At 39.8% G+C, this 25,844-nt stretch overlaps 1 protein-coding gene across 4 annotated transcripts in view; it reads left to right on the forward strand.

Moving 5' to 3' along the window:
• The window catches only part of adck1 (aarF domain containing kinase 1), a 111,610-nt gene that overhangs the window by 77,508 nt on the left and 8,258 nt on the right, over positions 1-25,844 (forward strand). For 3 of the 4 annotated variants that reach the window (XM_058399731.1, XM_058399729.1, XM_058399730.1), the window contains exons 8-10: positions 8,139-8,288; positions 9,793-9,990; positions 19,363-19,428. In XM_058399731.1, coding sequence (XP_058255714.1) covers positions 8,139-8,288; positions 9,793-9,990; positions 19,363-19,428 — 414 coding nt within the window. The remainder of the gene's footprint in view (positions 1-8,138; positions 8,289-9,792; positions 9,991-19,362; positions 19,429-25,844) is intronic. The other variant, XM_058399732.1, reaches the window with a different exon arrangement.

The raw sequence follows: 25,844 nt of genomic DNA on the forward strand, positions 1-25,844 counted from the left end.
AAACCTCACACACCAAACCTCACACACCAAAACCTCACACACCAACCTTCAGAGACCAAACCTCACACACCAACCCTCAGAGACCAAACCTCACACACCAAACCTCACACACCAACCTTCAGAGACCAAACCTCACACACCAATCCTCAGAGACCAAACCTCACACCAAACTTCACACACCAAACCTCACACTCCAAACCTCACACACCAACCCACAGAGATCAAACCTCACACACCAAGCCTCACACACCAAAACCTCACACACCAAACCTCACACACAAAAACCTCACACAACAAACCTCACACTCCAAACCTCACACACCAACCCTCAGAGACCAAACCTCACACACCAAACCTCACACTCCAAACCTCACACACCAAACCTCACACTCCATACCTCACACACCAAACCTCGCACTCCAAACCTCACACACCAAACATCACACACCAAAACCTCACACACCAAACCTTGCACACCAAACCTCAGAGATCAAACCTCACATACCAAACACCACACACCAAACGTCTCATTGAATTTATTATTAATATCTTAGTTTACTTGAATATTAAAAAAATATAATTAAAAAAATTATAATTATTTATTATTTGAGCAATTTTTAATAATATTCATAAAAATATACAAATATACATAATATATATAATATAAAAAAATTTTTACATTTACATATATATATATATATATATATATATATATATATATATATATATAAAGTATAAAAAAATAATAAATAAAAAGTAAAAAAATATATTTTTTAGTTTATATATATATATATATATATATATATATATATATATATATATATATATAAAAAATAAAATATATATTTTTTTACTTTTTATTTAATTTGTAAATAAACAACACAGACATTAAAGATATTAAAGTATGACCTTTTTAATTTTGTCACTTTTTGTGAAAGACTGAATTTCTTCCAAAGATGTTCAGCAAGATTAAATGTAACAATAAACAGATAAAAAAACGTGTCTTTAATGATTCATTTTTCCGACACGGGAAACAAATATATATAGGAATTAAACCACTTTGGGGTTTTTTTTCAGTTCCGTTGTTTTGGTGGAATCTCCATTGTATGCTGAAATCTGCTGTTTGGCCTTGATATGATTTATTTTTTTAAGCTCCCTCTCCAGAGGTCATAACTAAAGCCCCGATTCCTCCATTTGAACCCTCGCTGTGAGAGTAAAGTGGAGCTCAGGTGCACGTGTTCATGCCTGACCTGAACTTCCTGCACTTCCTGCACTGCTTTTTGCCGAGATGGCAGCGTCTTTCGGCGAACTCCAGCCGGCCGAGCGAAAGTGAGAGAGCCAATTTTTATAATCCTCTTTTGTAAACTGACAATCGTCCTCGACACAACAGCCCCGTACTCCGCCGAGGTGACGGAGGAGAGGCGGCTGGAGAAAGAGCGCTTTTATCCCGTGTAGCGGGCCACAGCAGGTGTAATTGCATCGTTCCCTTCGCAAAAAATTCAATCTGGCGCAATGGAGCGGGGCCAGCTGTGTTCAGGTAGAGCTCAGAGAGAAATGATGTGCTGGAGCATGAGGTGGCTGTTTCCAACAGAGTCTCTCTCTCTTTCTCCCTCTCTCTCTCTCTCTCTCTCTCTCTCTCTCTCGCCCTCTCTCTCTCTCTCTCTCTCTCTCTCTCTCTCTCTCTGTGACACACTTTCTACAATAATGGTGTGTCAGACTGCTGCTGAATTATACACATACCAAGCACACTCTTCTCTTCTCTTCTCTTCTCTTCTCTTCTCTTCTCTTCTCTTCTCTTCTCTTCTCTTCTCTTCTCTTCTCTTCTCTTCTCTTCTCTTCTATACATTCTGTATGTTTCTCTCCCTCCTCTCCTCTCCACTCCACTCTATTTCATTTCCTTTCCTTTCCTTTCCTTTCCTTTCCTTTCCTTTCCTTTCCTTTCTTTCTCACCCCTCCCCTCTCTCTTCTCCTCTCTCTCTCGTTCTCTCATTCTCTCTCTCTCTCTCTCTCTCTCTCTCTCTCTCTCTCTCTCTCTCCTTTCCCCTTTCCTTTCCTTTCCTTTCCTTTCCTTTCTTTTCCTTTCTTTTCCTTTCCTTTCTTCTCCTCTCACCCCTCCCTTTTTCTCTCCTCTCCTCTCCTCTCTCTCTCTCTCTCTCTCTCTCTCTCCTGTGCAGTAATGTCAGGTTGTACAGAAACAACAGCTTACATTCTGCTCCTCTTCTTCTTCTCCTCCACTTTTCTGCGCTGGCTATTTTTAGCTCGCTGTTGAAAGGAAGTGTCCTGTGACTGTTCCCATCGCTACGCCCCCCAACCCCCACCCCCCCACAACACACACACACACACACACACACTCTTTCTCTCTCTCTCCTACTCTCTCTATGCTTCAGTGCAGTGAAGTGTGTGTGTGTGTGTGTATAAGATACATGTATGTGGATGCAGGTACATGTGTGTGAACGCAGCCATCAAAGCGACACTCAGCCTCTAGCTGTGTCCCTGTTTGTGTGTGTGTGTGTGAGTGTGTGTGTGAGTGTGTGTTAGGCTCTCACTGTACACACACTCTAATTTGGAGTGTGTGTGTGTGTGTGTCGCTGCTTTGGTATGCAGCGCCAGCGGACTTGTCAGAGTGTACAGATCATCCGTCGGGGAAACGGACTCACCAGCCTGGCGAAATGGGACAGAAAACATGATTTATTCTCTGCATGCACACGCTGACTCACTCCACACCACTGCTGCTCCAGACACCGAGCAGGGAACAGACGAGCGAAGGATCCCGGAAAGTCACTACAGAGGGAAGGAGAGAGAGAGGGAAGGAGGGAGGGTAAGAAGGAAAGTAGGAAGGATGAGTGGAGTGGGGAATAGAGAAGACCTTTGTCACAATACTACAAGCTAATTTCGCACTTCATTGATGCGCCGTCTAATCAATGGCAAATATTTGTTGTTGCAGCTGCTTTTCTCTCTCTCTCTCTCTCTCTCTGTCTCTCTCTTCTCACATCTTCCCTCCCTCTCTCTCTTCCTCTCTCCCACTAACTCCTATCTCTCTCTCTCTTTCTCTCTCTCTCTCTCTCTCTCCACCCTCTTTCCCTCTCTCTCTTCCTCTCTCCCACTCTCTCTCTCTCTCTCTCTCCTCACATCTTCCCTTCCTCTCTCTCTTCCTCTCTCTCTCTCTCTCTCTCTCTCTTTCTCTTTCTCTCTCCCCCTCCCTCTCCCTCCCTCTCTTGCTCTCTCTCTTTCTTTCTCTCCACCCTCTTTCCCTCTCTCTCTTCACTCCTCTGACCCCCCCTTCTCTATCTCCTCTCCTCTGACCCCCCCTTCTCTATCTCCTCTCCTCTCCTCTCCTTTTTTTCCAATGTAGTTTTTATCACTTTGTTTTACCTAAAAAATATCTCCTTCCACTCAGGAACGCATGCAGGGCATTTTTAAATAATAATGATGTGCATACAATAATTATAAAAACTGTATTCTGATCCAAACCTGAAGTGGGTGTGGCCTAAAGTGAATTATTTAAGTATATTTTAAAGTATTTGTTTATGTGTGCAGATAATTTTAATATAATCTCTCTCATGCAGTAATTAGTGTTATTTGGACCCGCAACTTCTCAAGGTCGCTTCAGCTTGAGAAAGTCCAAGATTTAAAAAAAAAAAAGTTTTAAATGTATTCTTGTTTCAAAAATGACAAGTTTGTGTTAATGCTTTAGACTGAAATTTAACAGTGAAGAATTGTAATTGAAGAATGATAACATTAAACGAAATTTGGGATCGAAGCCAAAACTCAAATTCATAGAAATTAAAAACAAAACAAAAAGAGATTTAATCAAATTGTTTTTAAATAGCATTTCTTTCTTGATTTTAAGGACTTTTAAAAATGTAAAAGTGTTAATTAAAAAAACTATATTATAATAATGCAATTTTACAAAATAAAGTAAAAAAAACAAAAAGTACTGGATTATTTATATTATTTAGTACCAATAATATCTATCTATCTATCTATCTATCTATCTATCTATCTATCTATCTATCTATCTATCTATCTATCTATCTATCTATCTATCTTGTTATTTATCCTGTTTTTTGCTTTCTACTATTTTTTTTTGTCCCTGTCGTTGGGTTGAAACTGTTTAGCTTTGAGTTTTATTACAAGTCTGAAGCACGGTGGTGGTGGTATCGGGTTCACACAATCAAGCAAACACAAGCAAACAAAGAAAGATGTATATAGTTGCAGCCGTTCGTCTTGTCTGATTTTTTTAATAATTTTTTTCCCCCACTTCCTATTAATCTGCAGTTTGCGTCCCCGTGAGGCAGCGTCTCTTCCATCCAGACATCTTGACTGCTCTTTTTTTCCCCTCCAAGGACGTTGTTGATGAGGTCCTTTAAAGCTGCATTCCAGAGTGTTTATTTGCATACTAAAACTCCTCTCGCAGCCTCCGCATGCTCAATCAGGCCTTCAGGCTCCTCCGCCCTCCCAGCATGCATCACTCTGCTCTCCTCGCTGAGGTTACTACGGGGAATCGAGGACAGCTGAGTAATTCTGACTAAGGCTGCACACGTCCGTTACGCAGCAGTGATCTGGACGTGACCGCAGTGAGCAGCGCTGAAGTGGTCATGTGACGTAACTGTAGCACCGAGAGGCTAATCATTAAAATTGCAGTAATCCTAAAAAATTACACCTACAAAAAACCCTGAAAATATCTAAAACTTGCAAACAATATATATAGTGGATCACGCCAAAGCCTTAGTACTAGTGGCTGTGTGGAAGACTGTGGAACGTTCCAGAGTTCTGGCTTGTGTTTAGATGGGTTTCGTGTCAGTCATTTCCTAGACACGCCCCCCGATCGTCCTACACTCCGCCCCCATTTCAGTCTGTCACCACAAACCCACACTATGCCTCAAAAAACTTGCCAATAAACACAAATAGAAGCAGAAACACTTTTTCACTGCTTGGGGTCATTTACTACAAACCGGACACAGAATTAGTGACGTTTTTTAGTTGAATTTTGCGTGTCTAGTGTCATAGCTCGATTCTGAAACAGCCGTGAACGGCCTACCTTTTAGCTAGCGATGTTTTTCACGCTAACACCAGAGCTTGAACCTAAAGAAATATAAATAAATAAGTAAATAAAATAAAAAGGAAAAAATAAAACGAACAATAGAAAGAAAGAAATAACAGCACAGGCTCTCAGGATAATCTTCGTAAATAATCCTGAGGTAAATTTTATCGTATAAACTCGTAACATGGCTTTTAAGCAACAGAATTATCTAGTCTTTAAGCTAGAAATGCTAACAAAGAAAGATTCTGAGATCCAGAGGTGGTTAAAAAGGGGAAAAAAAGGAAGTGAAGGTGCTCCTGAAACATAAAATGTTGCATTTTAACTTGGCTTTCAAGCAACAGACAGCGCCTGAAAATGATGTCATAACCGTCCTTGCTAATGCTATCTCTAGTTAGCAAGAAATTAGGATGTTACATCCGTCAGTTTGAAATTTTTTTTAATTTGTAGCCTTTAAAAAGTAAAATGCTGTCATTTAATTGATGCTAATTTATGTTAATGACGAGCTGTCTTTCCTAAATCCAGGAAGTTCTCTATGTTTTGTGTATTTTTTTTTTAAAGAATTTGTGATTATTTACAATAAAACCTTCAAGCTGGTAGCAAAGTAACACTTCCTAACATTTATTAACTCACTATATTCAAACGCAAACCTCTAAAACTCATTCCAAATGAAGGAACAAATTGGATTTTGTCACTTGTTGACACTTAATACTAAAGATTGTCCTGTTGTGTGAACAGAACTTCAGAAACAGTAAACCTGCAGGAAATACAGCTCCTTCTCCACTAGTTCCTGTGTAATTTCTGTTTTCGTGTCTGTAAAAGCTGAAATCAGCGAGGTTTCGAGTGAGTCACGGTTATTTTACATTTTTCGAAATGACATAACAAGTCCTCTGAGTTCCTCTGTGCAACAATGTGAGTGTGCGTCACTGCGCGATAATTAACTGTGAATCATATTCTCTGCTTTAGCATGGACTTGACAATGATGCGGCTCTGAACCTTGTGTGTGTGTGTATGTGTTGTGTGTGTGTGTTGTGTGTGTGTGTGTTAAGCTTGTTGCTTGTCACACTGGACTTCTCCACACACAATGGAAGTCCCGTGAGTCAGCATCAGCAAACGAACAGAAAAATTTTTTTCTTGTTGTTTATTTGAATTCATTCCGACTTTCGGAACAAAGCAGGAAAATTGGAACATGACACCGGATGGATTGAGTGACGGATGAAAGGACGGTCTCTTTCGCTCAGCCTCCTCCGTCGTGACATTTCCATACGGTGCTCTACACTCCCCGTTATTACACACTCTAAAGGAGACGCTTATCGCAGCTTATCTTCAGAGCCGGAGCGCGGCGTGGGTGGAATAATCATACCGGGGGTCGTTGGGTAATAAACGCTCACTCTCTCGTACCCTCACGCTGTTGTTTCAGGGTCTTGTTTCCTGCGGGATCACGTTCAGAGCAGGCTTTTAAAACACACCAAGGACGTTCTACACATTTCTGATCTCAAACAATACTGATTATGACGGTTAAATCCTCATCTGTTTGTCTGACTTTTTCAGTAGTTCAGTAAAATCAGACAGCGGTTACTATCATACAGTATAAAGGAATTAAATGACGTTAGAATATTTACATTTATACACTGATAATAGTTTTAGCTCCAGATTTTTACACTCACCCCCCTAAACATCACTTCCATCCGGGTCACGTCACCAATTATTTGTATTGAGACCTGAAAACTTATTCGGAAAGTTACGTAAATATTTACGCATAGACAGTTATTGTATTCACAGCCCTGGACGTAATGTTTAATTTTTACATGTTTGCATTTACGTTATATATGAAGCCATTTATATTAAGAAGCGTTAGATTATGCCTAATGGTTACATCAGTGTTTACCATTGGAAAGATCTGGCAACTTCAAAAGTTACGAAAGTTGCAAAAGTTATGTAAATATTCATACAGGAGAAAATTCTACATATTCAGGTACAATGTTTACGTAAATATTTATATATTCAGATATTTAAATAGTCAAAGATATTACTCTACAAGATTCAGCAAAGTTTATGTTTACCGAGGTAATGTTATTTGTATTGATACCCGAAAACTTATTCGGAAAGTTACGTAAATATTTACATGTAGACCGTTATTGTATTCACAGCCCTGGATGTAATGTTTATATTTTTACATTTACTTTATATATAAAGCTATTTATATTAAGCCTAATGGTTAAATAGTGTTTACGCTTAGAAAGATCTGGCAACTTCAGAAGTTCAGAAAGTTTTGAAAGTTACGTAAGTTATGTAAATATTCACACGGGAAAATTTTTCGTACTTGGATACATAGTTTACGTAAATATTTACGTTTATGAAGGGAAAGGTTACTCGTATTCAGAGCTGAAGAAATAAGTTTACAAAATACGTCAAAGTTTATCTTTACTCAGGGAACATTATTTGTATCGAGACCTGAAAACTTATTCGGAAAGTTACGTTAATATTTATGTTTATGTATAGAAGGTTATTGTTTTCACAGCCCTGGATGTAATGTTTACATTTTTACATGTTTACATTTATTTGTGAAAAGTTGTTTATATTTAAGACTAAAGGTTACGTTAGATATGTACGCTTGGAAAGTTACTAATCTTCAGATCCGTCAACTTAAGATTGTAAATTTTGTAAATATTCGCACAGGGAAAGATTCTTTGTATAAATCAGTTCCATAAATATTTACATTTACACTGTGGAAGTTGTTTATGTCCAGAACTGAAATTTTATGAAATGGTACGTTATATAAATAATAAAAAATGTGCAAATTCTTTGTACCAGACTTATGTTTTAATTTACGTAAATATTTACAGTTACGCAGGAATAGCTACTCGAATAGCCTAAAAGGTATGTCAGTTAGCCATATTCAGGGACAGTTACTGAATTCAGTTATGTGTAAAAAGTTACTTACTGCATCGTTATACAGCTGTTTTTTAATTTCGCCCTTAAATCCTCCCTGCATTTGGACACGCCCCAACCGGCGTTCATTAATATAATTACCTCTATTATCCATCTGGATTATTAATTTGAACACATTTTAACCTCTTGTCTTTTCCACCTGCAGATTTCCAGGAACTTGGGCAGAATGTACAGCGAGATGATATTCGTGAACGGATTTGTGCACTGCGACCCTCACCCCGGCAACGTGCTGGTGCGAAAGTGCCCGAAAAGCAATAAGACGGAAATTGTTTTACTCGATCACGGCTTGTATCAGGTGAGACATCGTCCAAGCCTCGGTGCTCACAACAAAGCAAATCCATCCCATATTACAGCCCATTATTCACTGGCTGCCTCTCGCCTCTCAGAGCCGCCGGTGCTGCAGCCGCGTAAAAGCATTTCATTAGACACGACCTGCAGCTCTGCCATGTGTTTTAGGACAGCACTTCTACACACACACACACACACACACAGCGAGAGCAGAACCCTGTCCATTTCGCATCCCCGTGCAGCATGTGTGTGGGAGCCGTAAATGCATTTGTGAAGATAATTTGGTGATAAATATGCACTACTGATGCTCGTGTATAAAAGGAGAGAGTGTTGGAGAGCTGCTCCACTCGTTCGCCTCATAATGGAACCAATTTGCGAGTAATGACTTCAGAGTTTAGCGCTGCTTGGCCCCCGAATGTTAATTCCTGGCTGGAGTGTTATTTTTGTTCACAGCCAGCTTACTGTATGTTGTAGCCATATTAATTAAAGTGCTGAAGTGGTAAAGTGGTGCTATCCTCAAGCTGCATGTTAATGACATCTCTCTCTCTCTCTCTCTCTGACACTGTCTCCCTCTCTATCTCTCTCTCTCTCTCTCTCTCTCTGTCTCTCTCTCTTTCTTTCTCTCTCTCTCTGTGTGTGTGTCTCTATCTCTCTCTCCTAATCCTGCTATTCTCTCTCTCTCTGACACTCTGTCTCCCTCTCTATCTCTCTCTCTCTCTCTCTCTCTGTTTGTGTCTTGCTATCTCTCTCTATATATCTTTATCTACCTCTCTTTTTTTCTCTCTCATTATCATTATCTCTCATTATCCTCTTTTTGTTTCATTTTCTTCATCTCTTTATTCTCTCCCTCTGTCTATCTCCCTCTCTCTCTCCTTTTCTCTCTCTCATTATCCTTCTCTCTTTTTGTTTCTTTTTCTTCATCTCTCTTTCTGACACTCTCTGTTGTTTCTGTGTCACTTTCTGTCCCCCTGTAGTCTCTCTCTTCACTCTGTGTGTGTCTCATTCTCTCACTATTCTGTTTCACACTGTTTCTCTCTCCCTCTCCCCTTCTCTCTGTTTCCTTTTCTCTCTCTCTGTGTTTCTTTTCCTCTCCCTCCCTCTGTGTTTTTCTTTCTTTCTTTCTTTCTTTCTTTCTTTCTTTCTTTCTCTCTCTCTCTCTCTCTCTCTCTCTCTCTCCAACTCGTTACCCTCTAATCATATGATATAATTATAATAAACAATCGTATCATGTCATGGATCTCACAGGAATATTCGAGCTGCTGTGTACTAATTTCTGGCCCTGAAATTCATTCCAGATGAAGCTGCTCCAGATGAGGCAGCAGATGGTGTTAAAACTACAAATGGCTCCTTTAACATCTTTAAAGCTTTAAAATAGTGTCGCAAAATATTATGAATCTGAGATGACTACAGTTTTAGGGATTTAACATGAGTCCGGTATTCCCAGTATTTATTCCCTAAACGTCACGTATAAGGAATTTTTTTGGACCGTGATTTTTTTTTTTCTGTTCAAGTTGCTGAAGCCGGAGTTTCGCCTGGATTACTGCAGACTGTGGCAGAGTCTCATAAAGGGAGACATGAAGGGTATTGAGCGCTACAGCAGGCGTCTGGGGGCCGGAGACCTGTACCCGCTGTTCGCCTGCGTCCTCACGGCTCGCTCCTGGAGTTCGGTCAGCACTGGGATTAGCCAGACCCCTGTCACGAGCTCTGAGGTATCGCACCACATTGCTAGTAGCAACCACAGAACAGGTGGACACAGTAGGGTAATCAGTCTATGACAGGATGGGGGCGGAGCCAGGAATACCTTCTGTGATTTCCGCTCACAGACTAGTCTCGCTTTGATTGACAGGCGGATGAGAGTAAGCCCTTCCCACTTGTTCTGATTCAGAATCACTTGGGAGTTGATTCATTGGTGGTTTTAATGGTTTATTTAGCTGTAGCATGATGCATGATGTTCTAGCGGACGTCTGTGAAGAAAAGGCGGAGGCTTTTTTTATTTTTTTCGGTCTGTCAGAAAGCAGCTGTAGTGTATCTACGGTTTTATCAGATAGTGACTGTAGGCCACCTGTTGGAGTTGGAGCTGCTTTGCTGCCCTGCTGCTCAGAGTATGTGTGTGTGTGTGTGTGTGTGTGTGTGTGTGTGTGTGTGTGTGTGTGTGTGTGTGTGTGATCGAGTCTCGGGCGGAGGACAACGCCAGGGCCGGAGCTTGGCCTCTGTGGGGGGACGATGGGCCATCTGTGGACTGTCAGGGACGTTTATTTTTACATGCGTTATGTAAGAGCACTCAGCTCTGCGCGCTACACAGCACTTCACATCAATTGCAGTGAGCGTAAGCATCAAGCAGCAAAACATCCAGCGAGTCATAAGCACAAATATCCACCCAATCAAAATCCTCCAGTCCGTCTCGGTGGCCCACGTCCTCTTATTTTTAAGGTTATTCAGTCAAGTCTGAGACGCTCCAGAGAGCTGTTTCCTGCAGGTGCCTTTTATGTGCAGCTTCATTACCCAGAAGGCTTTGCAGAGATAATTATGGCCTGGTCTGTGGCTCCTGGTGTAGGATGTGCTTTTTAGTGAGCCGCGTTACCTCCCTTCCAGCTTCGCTTTTCTCTCCGCCGAAGCGCGGCGTCTTCTCACTAACACGCTCCTCTAAACCCCGCCTCCCCTTTCGCTTCCACTCCATCAAATTACCAGGATGTTTTGAAGTAGTCTGGTCTCAGATAATTACAGGCAATTATAAAGGCTGTTTCCAAATGTACAGCTGTGACATGCTAGGGGGAAAAAAATAAGCGAGGCTGTCTCATTTGCATAAGAAAGCAGAGATAAGAACATATTCTATCACACGTGCAGGAAAGTGGTGTGTTAAAAACAACAGGCAAAGAAAAGGACACGGGATGTGTGTGTGTGTGTGTGTGTGTATGCATTCTTTCACATAGTATAATACTTCATCAAAAAAAACAAACTATGTTTATATGAGTAGCAATAATGGATTTAATAATAATAATAATAATAATAATAATAATAATAAATATATAAATATATAAATATATAAATATTTAAATAAATAATGCTGCAAATAAATTTTTGTGTTTTTTCTTAATAAACAAACAAAGAAACAAATATATATATATATATATATATATATATATATATATATATATATATATATATATATATATATATATAAATAAAGTATATAAGGTTGTAAAGCAATGTCTGTGTTTTCCTTAAATAAATAAATAAATAAATAAATAAACTAATAAATAAATACATTAATTAATTAATATTTTATTGTGTGTGTGTGTTACATTCTTTCACACAGTATAATACTTTATCAAAAATGTTTATGTAAGTAGTAATCATAATGGATTTAATAATATTAATAATATAAAAATAAATATATAAATGAATATATATATACTACTCAGAGTAGTTAAGAATATTCAGCTTTCGGGTGAAATTTCAGAATGCACCTAAAATGCATTATAACCTTTACAGGGGAACTTAATTTGACCTTCTCTACACTTTTGAATGCACATGTCCAACTGTTCAGTGTTTCAGTACTTTTTGCATAACTTGCTGTTCTCTAACAAGGTGCTTAACGGCAAAATTCACAACTGGTGTTTGATCCATGAATCGACCAATAAATTTTCTGGTTCAATTAGAAGTGGTATTTAAACAGTCCTCTTCATCATGCGGTTCACATTTTGACATCATGAGACCAAGACCACACCTAACAGTTGATCAACAGAACCTCACCATTGTGAGGCTTCAAACAGGATGTTCTCAGAGGGAAGTGGCTACTTCAGAGTGTCATCAGCAGGTTGCGACTGAGATACAGAGAGACTGAAAGAGTCACAGAAAGGGGTACCTCAAATGGAGTGGCCTGCACTTTCTCCAGACCTGAATCCCATAGAAAACCTATAGGATCAGCCGAGTCGCCGTATAGAGGCTCGTAACCCTGCACCCCAGAACCTCAATGACCTGAGGGCCGCCCTTCAAGAAGAGTGGAATGCCATGCCTCAGCAGACAATAAGTCGACTCGTGAACAGCATGAGACGTTGTTGTCAAGCTGTAATTGATGGTCAAGGGCACATGACAAATTATTGAGACACTGAGATTTTTTGTTGTGGTATACCCACCACTGTTGTTGGCTTTTGTTTCAATAAGTTGTTTGAGATGAGGAAATCACCATTGCAGCTTCTACTTAAATGCCCTACTTTCATGATATAATATCACTGTAGCGTATCTATCTATCTATCTATCTATAGATAGATAGATAGATAGATAGATAGATAGATAGATAGATAGATAGATAGATAGATAGATAGATAGATAAAAGAAATGTTGGTGTTATTTTTTAACAAACAAACAAACAAAAAGAAATACAGGTGTTTTCCTTAATTAAATAAATGAATAAATAAATAATGTTTTAAAGAAAAATAATCAATTAAAAATAAATAAAAATAAATCTTATTGGTGCTGTGTATGATTTCATTAGCCAAGAACTCGAGAGTTAACTTTTCAGTGTCCAAGTTTAGGGGGGATTTTGCTCTCTCACACATCTTTTAAAAAGCTGATATCTCCGGCCAGGAGTTGAGATTGACGGCTTCACAGCACATAACACGGAGAAAACCGTAATCTGATTTCTATCCGATCAGAATCTCAGAGCTAGTGCAGCTACAACGATCGCCTAAAATCCAGGAAGACAGGAAGACGGCGTAGAGTTACAGCAAATTTCTCAGACGGCTACGGCGGAACTACAGCTTCCGGCTAAGAAGCTAGCTATTTAGCACACAAACCCGATGTTCATCCAATTTATTTACTATTAAGGCAACGGGAAAGTGTTTCACACAGACGTTATCGAGTAGAATGATAGACAGGATATCACAGTATAGAGTTCTGACAAGAACTCTTTATTGGGATCTCGTTATTAAATATATTTAATTCCAGACTTTCAGTGCATCCAAGCACAATTTTTTTTTTACTTCCGCTCATGAATATGTATGTAATAGAGAATCTTAAAAACTGCTGAGGAGAAATGTGAAGGTGTGGCTGCCAGTGTACGAAACTTGGGGTTGGAAGCAGCAGTAAGTTTAGCGTGTGATTTTCTCGGCTCATGAAAGCGGGTGTGAATCAGCACCTGGTGTGTTTCTCACAGTACCGCACTGTACAGCCAGCGTTGCCAGATGCATGGAATTTCTACAGATCTTTGAAAATCCTGCACACGTTTTTTTCTTGATAAATGAGATGAATTCTTTCTCAACAGCGCCGTGTGATGAGATATTTTTATTTGAAAAAAAAAAGTTAAAAATTATAAAATTAAAGCAATTTCATATTGCTAACAGTCATGTTGTCCTGAAGGATGGGGGGGGGTGCATGTGATAAAAAATAAATAAGAACAATTCAATACAACACTTAAAAAATGTCCTATCATTATTACAAATAATAATAATAATAATAGCAATATGTTTTACATTTAATTTTTATTTATTTATTTAATTTCCTCTGATGTCCTGCTTTATTAAGAGTTTCTGCATTCAGCTATTTTCTGTACCTCAGCATTGTTCAAACCCATTTTTTCCATCAGATCATCCGAGAAAACAATACAGTGCTACAGGATGCAGCACATTTGTGACAAGTGACACAACCAGCTCTACTTGTGCGCTGGAATTCTTTGCTAACGTTCATGGTACAACAGCAGAGGCTTGCACTGATCAGATGAGTGACGACACATTAACGCGGGACGTGTAAGGAATTAATTAAAGTGCCTCGGAAAGCCTTTATTATTAGCGGGAGATTAATTAACGTGATCATGTGCAGAAAACATTTTAAGGCAAATGCCATGATGAATGATCATTATTCATTTGATTATTTAGCGCAGAACCTCATGTCTGTTGGATATATCGCTAATGGCTCGCATGGCTCGTGTCACACGGCAGACTTCTGCAGTCTCAAAACTTTTTGGTTAAAATCTTCTTCTAAAATCTTTTAAAATATTTTTTGTTTCTTTTTTTTTGTAAAATTTGGCAGCCCTCACAGTAAAACAGTTGCTAATTTTATTTATTTATTTATTCATTTAATTATTTATTTATTCTTTCATTCATTTATTTATTTTTTAAACTACTTAAATCTGTGAAATTTCATCACAATCACAGGATTCTTTTCAACTCCGCCCAGTGATGACACGTGGGCTTTGCCTAAATGCGTGTCAAGATCACGTTACACGTCACGTCTCGGAACAAATTTGCAGAAAATCTGCATCATTTAAAAATTTGCACAAAAACAATTTTAAAAATTTCTACAATCCGTGAAATCCTGCACTCATCTCAGCCGTAACAACACTCAGTGACGTAAAAGACGAGCATGATATTTAAATAAATTGGGGTAATTCTCTCGAATGAGACGTTTAGAACCATATAATCGAATGATATTGTTTTATTTAAATGTGAGTCAAATGTCAAATTAATAAAATAAAATTTAATCTTTATACATTGTAAAATAAATCCATCGATAACGAAGCATAATGGCTGAAGCCATTTATTATCAATCAACTGTGTTTACTCTTTTTAAATCATAATGACAACAGAAACTACCCAAATGACCCTGATCAAAAGTTTACATACCCCAGTTCTTAATACCGTGTATTGCCCCCTTTAACATCAATAACAGCTTGAAGTCTTTTGTGGTAGTTGTGGATGAGGGTCTTTATCTTCTCAGATGGTAAAGCTGCTCATTCTTCTTGGCAAAAAGCCTCCAGTTCCTGTAAATTCTTGGGCTGTCTTGCATGAACTGCATGTTTGAGATCTCCCCAGAGTGGCTCAATGATATTGAGGTCAGGACACTGAGATGGCCACTCCAGAACCTTCAATTTATTCTGCTGTAGCCAATGACAGGTCGACTTGGCCTTGTGTTTTGGATCATTGTCATGATGGAATGTCCAAGTACATCCCATGTGCAGCTTCCAGGCTGATGAGTGCAAATTTTCCTCCAGTATTTTTTGATAACATACTGCATTCATCTTGCCATCAATTTTGACCAAATTTCCTGTGCCTTTGTAGCTCACACATCCCCAAAACATCAGCGATCCACCTCCGTGTTTCACAGTAGGAATGGTGTACCTTTCATCATAGGCCTTGCTGACTCCTCTCCAAATGTAGCGTTTATGGTTGTGGCCAAAAAGTTCAATTTTGGTCTCATCACTCCAAATGACTTTGTTCCAGAAGGTGTGAGGCTTGTCTCTGTGCTGTTTGGCGTATTGTAAGCGGGATACTTTGTGGCATTTGCGTAGTAATGGCTTTCTTCTGGCAACTCGACCATGCAGCCCATCTTTCTTCAAGTGCCTCCTTATTGTGCATCTTGAAACAGCCATACCACATGTTTTCAGAGAGTCCTGTATTTCACCTGAAGTTATTTGTGGGTTTTTCTTTGCATCCCGAACAATTTTCCTGGCAGTTGTGGCTGAAATTTTAGTTGGTCTACCTGACCGTAGATTGGTTTCAACAGAACCCCTCATTGTCCACTTCTTTATTAGAGTTTGAACACTGCTGATTGGCATTCTCAATTCCTTGGGTATCTTTTTGTATCCCTTTCCTGTTTTATACAGTTCATCTACCTTTTCCCGCAGATCCTTTGACAATTCTTTTGCTTTCCCCATGACTCAGAATCCAGAACCGTCAGTGCAGCACTGGATGAAAGATGCAAGGGTCTGTCAGGAGTCCAGAAACTCATTGACCTTTTACACACACACACTAATTACAAGCAAACAGATCACAGGTGAGGATGGTTACCTTTAATAGCCATTCAAACTCATTTGTGTCAACTTGCGTGCATGTTATCAGGCCAAAATCACCAGGGTATGTAAACTTTTGATCAGGGTCATTTGGGTAGTTTCTGTTGTCATTATGATTTAAAAAGAGTAAACACAGTTGATTGATAATAAATGGCTTAAGCCAACCAATAACCATGAGTGAAAGAAAAGTTTTTGTGTTATCATTCATATTCTCTGAAAAATAGCCAAGAAATCATAAATTCTGCCAGGGTATGTAAACTTATGAGCACAACTGTATATATATATATATATATATATATATATATATATATATATATATATATATAAGAAGAAATAGATAAAGACAAATAAACCAGGAGAACAGGTGCATACGGACCAATGACGTGAGAGGGGCGGAGATGTGGGCGGAGACGAGTGAAAACCAAAAATCACTGGAAAATGTTCGTCATTAGGAGATATTTTCCGTAATAACAGGCTGCTGATGAGGATTATTTCTTATCTAGCAGCAGTGAGCTTAATCACAATCGATTATATGTTGGAAATTATTTTGTGAAAATTGGGATCACTGAATAAAACCTGCCGCATTGTGCTGGTGTGACATTCACATTCAACTCCCATGCAGCTCCGCTTTGTTTCTCCGCCGTCGCCTCCCACTGCATTCTCGCTCGGCAGATACAACGCGTCGTAATACAGTACGGCGAGCTAAAAGCAGCCACGCAAATTACCTCTCACCCACAAGGCCGAGCGGCGGCTGTAATTGAAAAGATGATGCTGAAAGCGCACGCAGGGCCGGGAGATGCCCCCGTCAATCAAACTTCAAATCGCCCCGAGCTCTCCTCGGCTGCTCATTATGGGGATTTGATGTCTACAAAATGCGGCTCGTCTGAGTCAGTGCCGTACTTTTCGGCGTGGATGTTTAATCTGAGTGACGATGAACAGGAGAGAGAGAAAGAAATGATTCATTCCTTTCACTTCTCTCGCTTTAACACGAGCAGCCGTGTTCCAGCCGAACGACAAAGATGTCTAGAGCAGATTCAGAGAGGAGGGGACTATTGCATTTCTGTTCTCTGCATGCACATACAATGCACACACACACACACACACACACACACAGACTCGCCTGAGTATGTGTAAAGCGTTCAGTTCATAGGACAAATTAGTTTCTGATCCCTTTTCAGAAAGAGAAAGACAGAGAGAGAAAGAGACAGACAGGCAGAGAGAGAGGGAGAGATAAATGATGATGGAGAGAGAGAGATGGACAGAGAGACAGGAGACAGACCATGAGAGACAGAGAGAGAAAAAGAAAGAGATAAGATACAACGAGACAAGAATGAGGAAGAGAGGCAGTAAAGGAGGGATGGAATGAGAGAGAGAGAGAGAGAGAGAGAGAGAGAGAGAGAGAGAATGAAACAGTGCATGAGAGAGAAAAACAGAGGGAGACAGAAAGATAGAAACAGAGAGAGAGAGAGAAAAACAGACATAGACACAATAAGACAAAAGTGAGAGAGAGAGAGAGAGAGAGAGAGAGAGAGAGAGAGAGAGAGAGAAGCAGAAAGGGGGCGGGTGAAAGAAATGGAGAGAGAGAGAGGCAGAAAAATAGAGAGAGAAAAAGAGAGTGATATAAGCTACATTTTATTGTCTTAGTAACTCAATAAAGAAACTTTCCACAATAAATGTACCTATAAACGGATAAAAAGTAAAGATGTCGGTTCTCTGGCAGATTGCTGTGGTATAAGACGAATAAAGTACTCCAGATTTCAGTCAGATCTCTTTCAGGAGTCTCAGATTTCTATGAAGGTTCCAGTTTATCAGCAGAATTACTGGATGTGATGTTTTTATCCAGGCTAAACCTGCAGAATAAATCCAAATCAGTGAGATGAAGGAACAGAGCATGCAGTTTAATCAATAACATGGGCAGACATGTCTGCTTCTCCTCCCTCACCAGCGTTCAGCTCCATCTGTCCTTAACTAACCGAGCAGGAGTGCAGGTAGGTGGAGGCAGCGCTTCTCCAACATTTCTGCTAAACACATGCCATTAGTGTAGGAAAGAAAAGTGAAGCTCTGGTCAATACAGACCTGCCCTCTTGTTAGGGCCGTCTCTGTTTTCCTGCGGCAGATGAAAGGCTCGTGTCTCTCCATCTTTCATTCGGGGCTGCCTCGCCAATTATCCCCCAGCTCCTGTAGCCTTGGTTCTGTAAAACGCGGCCTCATTAGCCCACGGTACGACTCCTGGCTATGTGCTGAGTGCTCGGGATTACTCTGCTCGCCGTGTGCCACGCTCATCCTCTCGTCCACTCTGCCTTTTACAGCCCTCCGCCCTCCCGCTTGTTTTCCTCCGCTTCTCAGTAGCTACAGTAGAAACGTTGACTTCTGGGTTTGAAACAATCCTGAATAGTGGAAAATACAAAACAGGGGCGTGTGAAATACCACTCTCATTTACATTTATACTAATATAAGATACCATTACAGCGTCTTTTCAGGTCTCGGTGCTTTAAATGAGAACACTGAGTTCTTTACATTTCAAAAGATTCAATTAAATTAGAACATTATAACGCGAAAATGATATACTTACAAACCGGATTAAAAAAATCATCAGGCTTAGGCCGCACCCACTCCCAGCTGAAATCTGCGAGCAGCGCAGTCTGGTGTTGTGTTACTCAAAAAGTGGGACGTTTTTTTAACTTAAGAACTGGGAATAACTCCGACGTCTGATGTTGAGCATGGAATTACGAGCTCGGGATTAGAATTGGGAATCTTTTCGGTAGCGAAAAACAGGACGCAATGAGCTTACACTCAGCATCAGGCTTATTATAAGACTCGAGATCTCAAAATCTGTAGCAGGGACTCAACAGAAAACGAGAGAAAAAGGGAAGAGTCAAGAAACAAGGAAATACTTTGAAACACACACATACACACACACACACACACACGATAATTAAAAGTAAACACAGTACAGGTGAAAACAATCAGGTAGAAAACCAATAGTGGGACACGGGAGGAGTGTGGACAAGAACAGAAACCAAAACAAACATAGCAACCATTGTTTCCATAGCAACTGTCATGAGTTTTATGCTTATGTTTTGTTGCTATTATCTAAGAATTAATGTCGTTGCTAATAATTATTAGAGAAGGAGCTCATTTTAAATGGAACTCTAGGATTTCTGTGGATTTCTCTTCTCTAGACGATGAACACGTCTGATCTGTGAGAAAAAGTTTCTGCATTTCATTTTTTTTTTTCTGTTTACATTTGCTTTCAATGTTTAAGTCCTCCTCTTATGCGTTTTTTTTCCCCCAGCATCTCGAGCCGAAATGGAAGCTTAATCGAGAAGAGTGCACAGCAGCTACGTTAAGCGGAGTTATTGTAAGTAAAGGCGTAGAAAGAAAAATGCAAAAAAATAACATAAATAAATAAATAAAAGTCCGTGTGGCGTGTTCTGTTCTGTTTACTCGACGAGTCAGGAACAAAAGTCAAGAACATTATTGGTGCATTGAAATGAGTGTAATTTGCATTCATTGTGGTGGTGAAGCACTTGTTTTGAGCTTGAATAGTGAACTGCAATCAGTGGTGCTGATGGTGAGGGGAGTCATGGGAAAAGAGAGAGAGAGAGAGAGAGAGAGAGAGAGAGAGACATTCCAGGTAAATTGGAACAAATCACCTGATGTCAGTCCGAAACTGTCTGATTAATCTCCGCCTCGGTGAGAACTCTTACGCGTTCAGCAGGAAATATCAGGAGTGTTGCGTTTGTTTACATGGATTCAGAGTTCAGCAACATGCGACGATAATGCACTGAAATGGATTTATTTATTTATTTATTTATTTATTTATTTATTTATTTATTTATTCCTAGATGAGCAATTTTCGCTTAGACAAACTGTCTAACTCATCCCACCGGTACACAAGTAAGAGGAAGACAACGCATACTCTGCTTTTTTTTCTTATTTTTTTACATTTTATTTAACTGGCACAAAATCAAGAATAAGTGTTGATTTCAGCTAATATCACCACAAAAGTATCTGTGATGATGAGATGATGAGATCAAGATGTCTTTATCTTGGAAGCTTAAACACATCCACCTCTGTACAGGTTCCTCACGGATCTCTTGCCGCGTTCTCATCCCTTCGACTCCTTCGCCCGTTACCTGGAACTGACTTCATTCTTAAATGGAAAGAAGTACAGTGGAATGTCCTCCATTTCGAATTTTCGCCTTAAGAATTGAAATTTGCATGAGCATACGAGCATTTTCAGCATACGAATGACCTGAACCGAATGCCGGCTAAGTCGTGTGTATGTTCTGGAGCCGTTAAAAACTTGTTAGTGTCAGTGGAAAGCCAAGGGAAGCCAACCGAAGCGAGTTTACGAATGTATTTTCAGTCAGTGAAAGCTGTTTGGAAAGAGTCAACCCACGATACAGACGTTGCCTTCGGCATGCGTTCAAAAGCTAGGTAATTCTTCAGTTGTTTTTATTGGCAGATCGATGGTGCGGGTGGTCTGTTCTATTTTTAGCCCAAGCTTGGTGGCACGACTTCCTGTGAGGAGTTGGCCCATCCTTTGCAGCTATAACAGCTTCAACTCTTCTGGGAAAGCTTTCTACAAGGTTTAGGAGTGTGTTAATGGGAATTTTTGACCGTTCCTCTAGAAGCACATTTGTGAGGTCAGGCACTGATGTTGGACGAGAAGGTCTGGCTCACAGTCTCCACTCTAATTCATCCCAAAGGTGTTCTATAGGGTTGAGGTCAGGACTCTGTGCAGGCCAGTCAAGTTCCTCCACACCAAACTCACTCATCCATGTCTTTATGAGGTCTGTTATGCTTTGTTCACTGGTGTGCAGTCATGTTGGAACAGTTATGATGAAACTTCCTCAAATCATTCATATTCTTGAAAAAAAATCTAAATTCTTGATTTAGTCAGCCCGGAGAAGATTCTTTTGCCATCACAGTCAATGTTTTGTGCATTTTTTTTTTTCCGGCTCACATATATTGCCATTTTTCAGTAAAATTGCATGTGGAATTTAGTATACGAATGATCTACATTTTCAAACGTGACAACATGATAACTTATAATTATTCCAGTTGGTATGCTAATACCTTAATCTATCCATAAATTCTTCGTTCATTCATGTGGACCAACTTCTTCAAATATGCACATGCATCAGAAATATCATACATAAATAAAGAATTTGAGTATCCGTCCATCGCTACTATCTCACTCTGTATTCATAAGCAAAGACATCTCCCATTTACCAGCCTAACCAGATAGTTTGTTTGTTGCTTTCCTCTTCAGTAAAACTAGCCTTGTTCGTTCTGGCGGCTGAAAGCTTCTGAAAAGCTTGCGTGTTAATAATGAATAGTGTTGGCAGGCAGGAAGAATAGCCTCCCTCCTGCGTAATTGCCTTTGTGTTTGTCTCAGGGGAGAGCTTATTTTGGACCGTCGTCCTTCTCGACGATCAGCACTGTGCCACGTAACGGCTGCCCTGGAGCTGTGTCCAAGGGGGGAGACGTCCCGAATAAGGAAAAAAACACTATTCCAAGTGTCTGGGTTGGGATGTTTTTCAATTTTCCCATGTCAGAGAAATGAGAGAGAGAGAGAGAGAGAGAGAGAGAGAGAGATATGTCTCTCTGTGAGTCTGGGTCTCTGTGTGAAGTGCTCTTGAGTAGCAACTGCCCACCACTTCGGAGTCTTCAGGGCTTTACAGCTCGAGTGCTCAGCTAAAACCAAGAAGTTAAGCTCCTGCTCTGACCGTCTAAGGCCGTTTTTTTCCGGAGAAAACCGTGGGCTGGTGTGGCTTACTGTCAAAAGAGCCACTCTGAAAATAGGGCTCCATCCTCAGGGCATGATGCAAGTTCGCAGTAAGCAGTTAAATCAAAGTGGCGACTGCTCCAACCTTCCTGTCGACAGAAAAAAAAAAAATCAGCAGGCTGAAACAGCTGATGTGAGAAAACACTATGAGATAACACAAACACACTGATACCCAAGTGCTGGGACTGCAACAGGAAGAAACGGGTAAATATCTGGATGTTATATACAAACCACAACTTTTAGCTTATTACATGGTGCAGGAAGTGTTTCAGGAAGCTTCCTTTCAGTATTTGGTATATATCAGGATGTCTTTATATATTTAACTACACACACACACACACACACACACCTCAAGCTTAACCTTTGTTTTCTTCGTTTTAAGAAAAACAGCTGAATCATTCTGACCTGCTGTTGGTTTTTACAACCAAAATGTCACGACATGCTGCTATTAACTTTAAGACTGGAAATAATAATAATAATAATAATAATAATAATAATAATAAACTCTTCTGTATGTCATTTTGGGGTTCTTTTTTAATCATCTGCAAACTCACCCTGCTATCTCTTTTACCTCGATTTGTTTGTTTCTTCCTTCCTTCCTTCCTTCCTTCCTTCCTTCCTTCCTTCCTTCCTTTCTTTCTTTCTTTCTTTCTTTCTTTCTTTCTTTCTTATTTTATTCAACATTATGAAAACACACTAGGTCATATAAGTCATATTGGATGTATGTGAACTTATCGCGTTAATGGGAATGGATGTACGCATTTTAATAAAATAATTTCACTTAACGGGCAGCACGGTGGCTTATTGGTTACCACTGTTGCCCCATAGCAAGAAGGTCTTGGGTTCGAATCCGTTTGCATGTTCTCCTCGTGCTTGCGTGGGTTTACTCCCTTCCACAGCCCAAAAACATGTACATTTGGTTGATTGGCAATTCTAAATTGCCTGTGAGTGTGTGTTGTTGTCAGAAGGTCCTGGGTTTGAATCCCTTTCTGTGTGGAGTATGTTCTCCCCGGGTACTCCGGTTTCCTCCCACAGCCCAAAAACATGTACATTAGGTTAAGTGGTTGTGTGGCCCTGTGATGGACTGGTGACATGTCCAGGGTGTACCCCTGCCTTTTGCCCTATGTGTGCTGGGAGAGGCTCCAGCAGTTCCCTGTGAACCTAATTAGGAATAAAGCTGGTATAGACAATGGATGGACAATTTCACTTTTTTTCAGTGTCGGTGTACTGAACTCCCACTGAACAACCACTAAACTATTATTGAGCTACTACTGAGCTACCATTGGGCTACTATTAAGCTACCGCTGAGCTACCACTGAACTACCAATAAAATTAAGCTACCACTGAACTAAAACTGAACTACCACTGAGCTACCACCAAACTACCACAGAACTACAACCAAACTACCACCGCCCACAGCATGCAGAGTTAAACATTAAACATAATTCTTTCTTTCTTTCTTTCTCTCTCTCTCTCTCTCTCTCTCTCTCTCTCCAACTCGTTACCCTCTAATCATATGTCAAATTGTCCTTTCAATTAGTTCATCATCAAACCATCTTAGGAAATAAAGAATCTTCAAGTTCCCAAAGAATCTTTAAAGGTTTCCGTTATCTCAGACTGTGCACCATGAAGATGTTTGGAGTTAGAGACCAGAGTGCTGATACTGTAGGTGATGGGTTAGATAATAAAAAAAATAAAATAAAATGCTATGTCATGGAAGACTTTTATTTTAGTAAACATGACTCATCAGTCAAAATATCAGACACATGAATCCCATGAAGCAGGACGTATGTCTTGAGGAAATTATCCACAAAAGCATCTTTAATATATTTATGCTCAAAAAAAAAACTAAATAAATGATGAGCTGTTGGTGTGTGACGGGGACTTTTAATTTGTCCTGGCACAGGAGGGATGTAAATATGGAGCAGTTCCATATCTCAGTCAAAATAATCCCTGGATGAAAACCAACAGCCAGAATAGATAAGGCAAGCATCCAGGGAAGGAAGCCATGTCTGACTGAGAGAGTCCAAGCACACACACGGCTCATGCCACTCCACCTCTCCGCCGGGGCTGGAGTTTCAGATCAAGATGTGTGTCACATGATCTAGATTAATCTGAACCATCACGCCATCGTGGTAATGACACATACGCCTCTGAGCTGTTTAGTAATCTCCTTCCTCATCCTCACCCTCATCTTTCTTAAGGATAGAGATTTAGGGATTAGGACATAAATTGAACAGAAATGGAGTCTGTTTTCAGCTGACTGTTATTACAGAGCTACGATGAAGGAGGGAACAGAGTGATGGAGCATCTGACAAATCAAATCTCATTCATTATCCAATGATGTTTCTTCAGAGACAAGACTTATACAGTTTCTTTCTTTCTTTCTTTTTAAACTCTTGCTCATGTCAATCTTTAGACAGTCCTGTGTGACTGTTATCTTTAAACTTGTTGTTCTTGTAATGAGTCTCTGGAATGTGAGAATCTGTCTGTATTAATAACAGGGTCTCATGAAACAACCCAAGCTTTACATTTAGCATTATTACCCTTATTCACGCTTAACACTCCTGTGCTAGGAACAGATGCTGGAGATCTGGAAGTCTTTCCCCCCGGAGCCATGTTTGGCATTAAGACCCTCCTTTAATCCTGGCCGTATGGTTCGAACAGCGTCCCGTGCTCCTGGATGCTGCATCGTCTCTTCATCTGTCACTGTGGCTTCCAATATTGTGTTTTGGCTCTGGGCGAGAGCAGAGATCGGACCTCGGTCAGCCAGGTTCACTGCATCCAGATCTAGAAACCGGTCCCTTGTGCAAGACCATTAAAGAAACCTTAACCTAGTCTCTGTCCACCAAATGTCCACCATATGCTCGAGAGCCACCGAGCAGACCATGTCAATCTTCATCAATAAATGTTCCAAATATATGACAAAGGTCATCACTCTTGGGGTTTGATGGACGAATTTCTTTTTAATTTTTGAAATATTTTTCCAGCATCAGAGCCAAAATATACCATTAACATAACCTAAAGAACATAATATACATTATTATACATTAAGTCATAGCCCTGCCCCCAGACCTCCAGTGTAATTGAGTTTGTAATTATTCTTTCCTTCTCCAAGAGCTATTATAAGCTGTAATAACCTATAATAAATATGTTGTAATAGCTTAACACCTTTACTTATGCAACCATGGTTAGCTATGCTAGCAACAATGCTAGCAACTATTTCACAACCCAAGCGTTTCTTTTTACGATTTCAATACCAGAAGCTTTGAAAAAGCTCTCCTTTAAAAAAGAGGTGGGCTGAAGGGGTTCTGGAGCAACATTTAGCTCTAAAGGTTTCTCATAACCTTCTTAGAACATATGGCCATTATGTTTGAGTTCAGGGATTATTTTTAAAAAAATGTTACAATTAAAATGTGGGGAAAAAGAAATAAAAGCACTTTTAATGTTAAATGTTTTTTAAGGGCCCATTAATTAGGAATTAAATGTTCTAAGCTTCCTGAAAAGGTTCCATTGTTGGTTTGTACTCTTTTCATGTTTTCATGATTTCAGAAGAGGAACAACTTTTTGTTGATGATCCCTTAAAGATTGATAATACTGCTATTCTTATAATAAGGCCGTTATCTTGATTCGTAACTTTTCGTTAGCATTGAAAGTAGCATTTCCTGTTTATTCCACTTTGTTTTTAATCTAGAACTTGGAGTGTTAGCTATCGATATCTGCATAAACCAATCAAACAGCATAAGACATATAACACCAGTCAATATGTATTCAAAACCACCAAGTCTGAGCTGGGTCGTTGTTGCTTGTCGTATCGACGCGCTGTTAAACCGTCACACTTGGATTTTCCAGCGTGAGATGTGATTGATTGCAGTCTCTTGGCTTTTGAACTTGATCACTGATGCATTAACACAAAGGAAATTCATTATTGACGATGTGAATAACAGCACGATCCAAATAACAATAAGAAGCTATACACT

This window comes from Hemibagrus wyckioides, linkage group LG09 (genome assembly GCF_019097595.1).
Source record: "Hemibagrus wyckioides isolate EC202008001 linkage group LG09, SWU_Hwy_1.0, whole genome shotgun sequence".
In the NCBI taxonomy this organism is placed as follows: Eukaryota; Metazoa; Chordata; class Actinopteri; order Siluriformes; family Bagridae; genus Hemibagrus; species Hemibagrus wyckioides.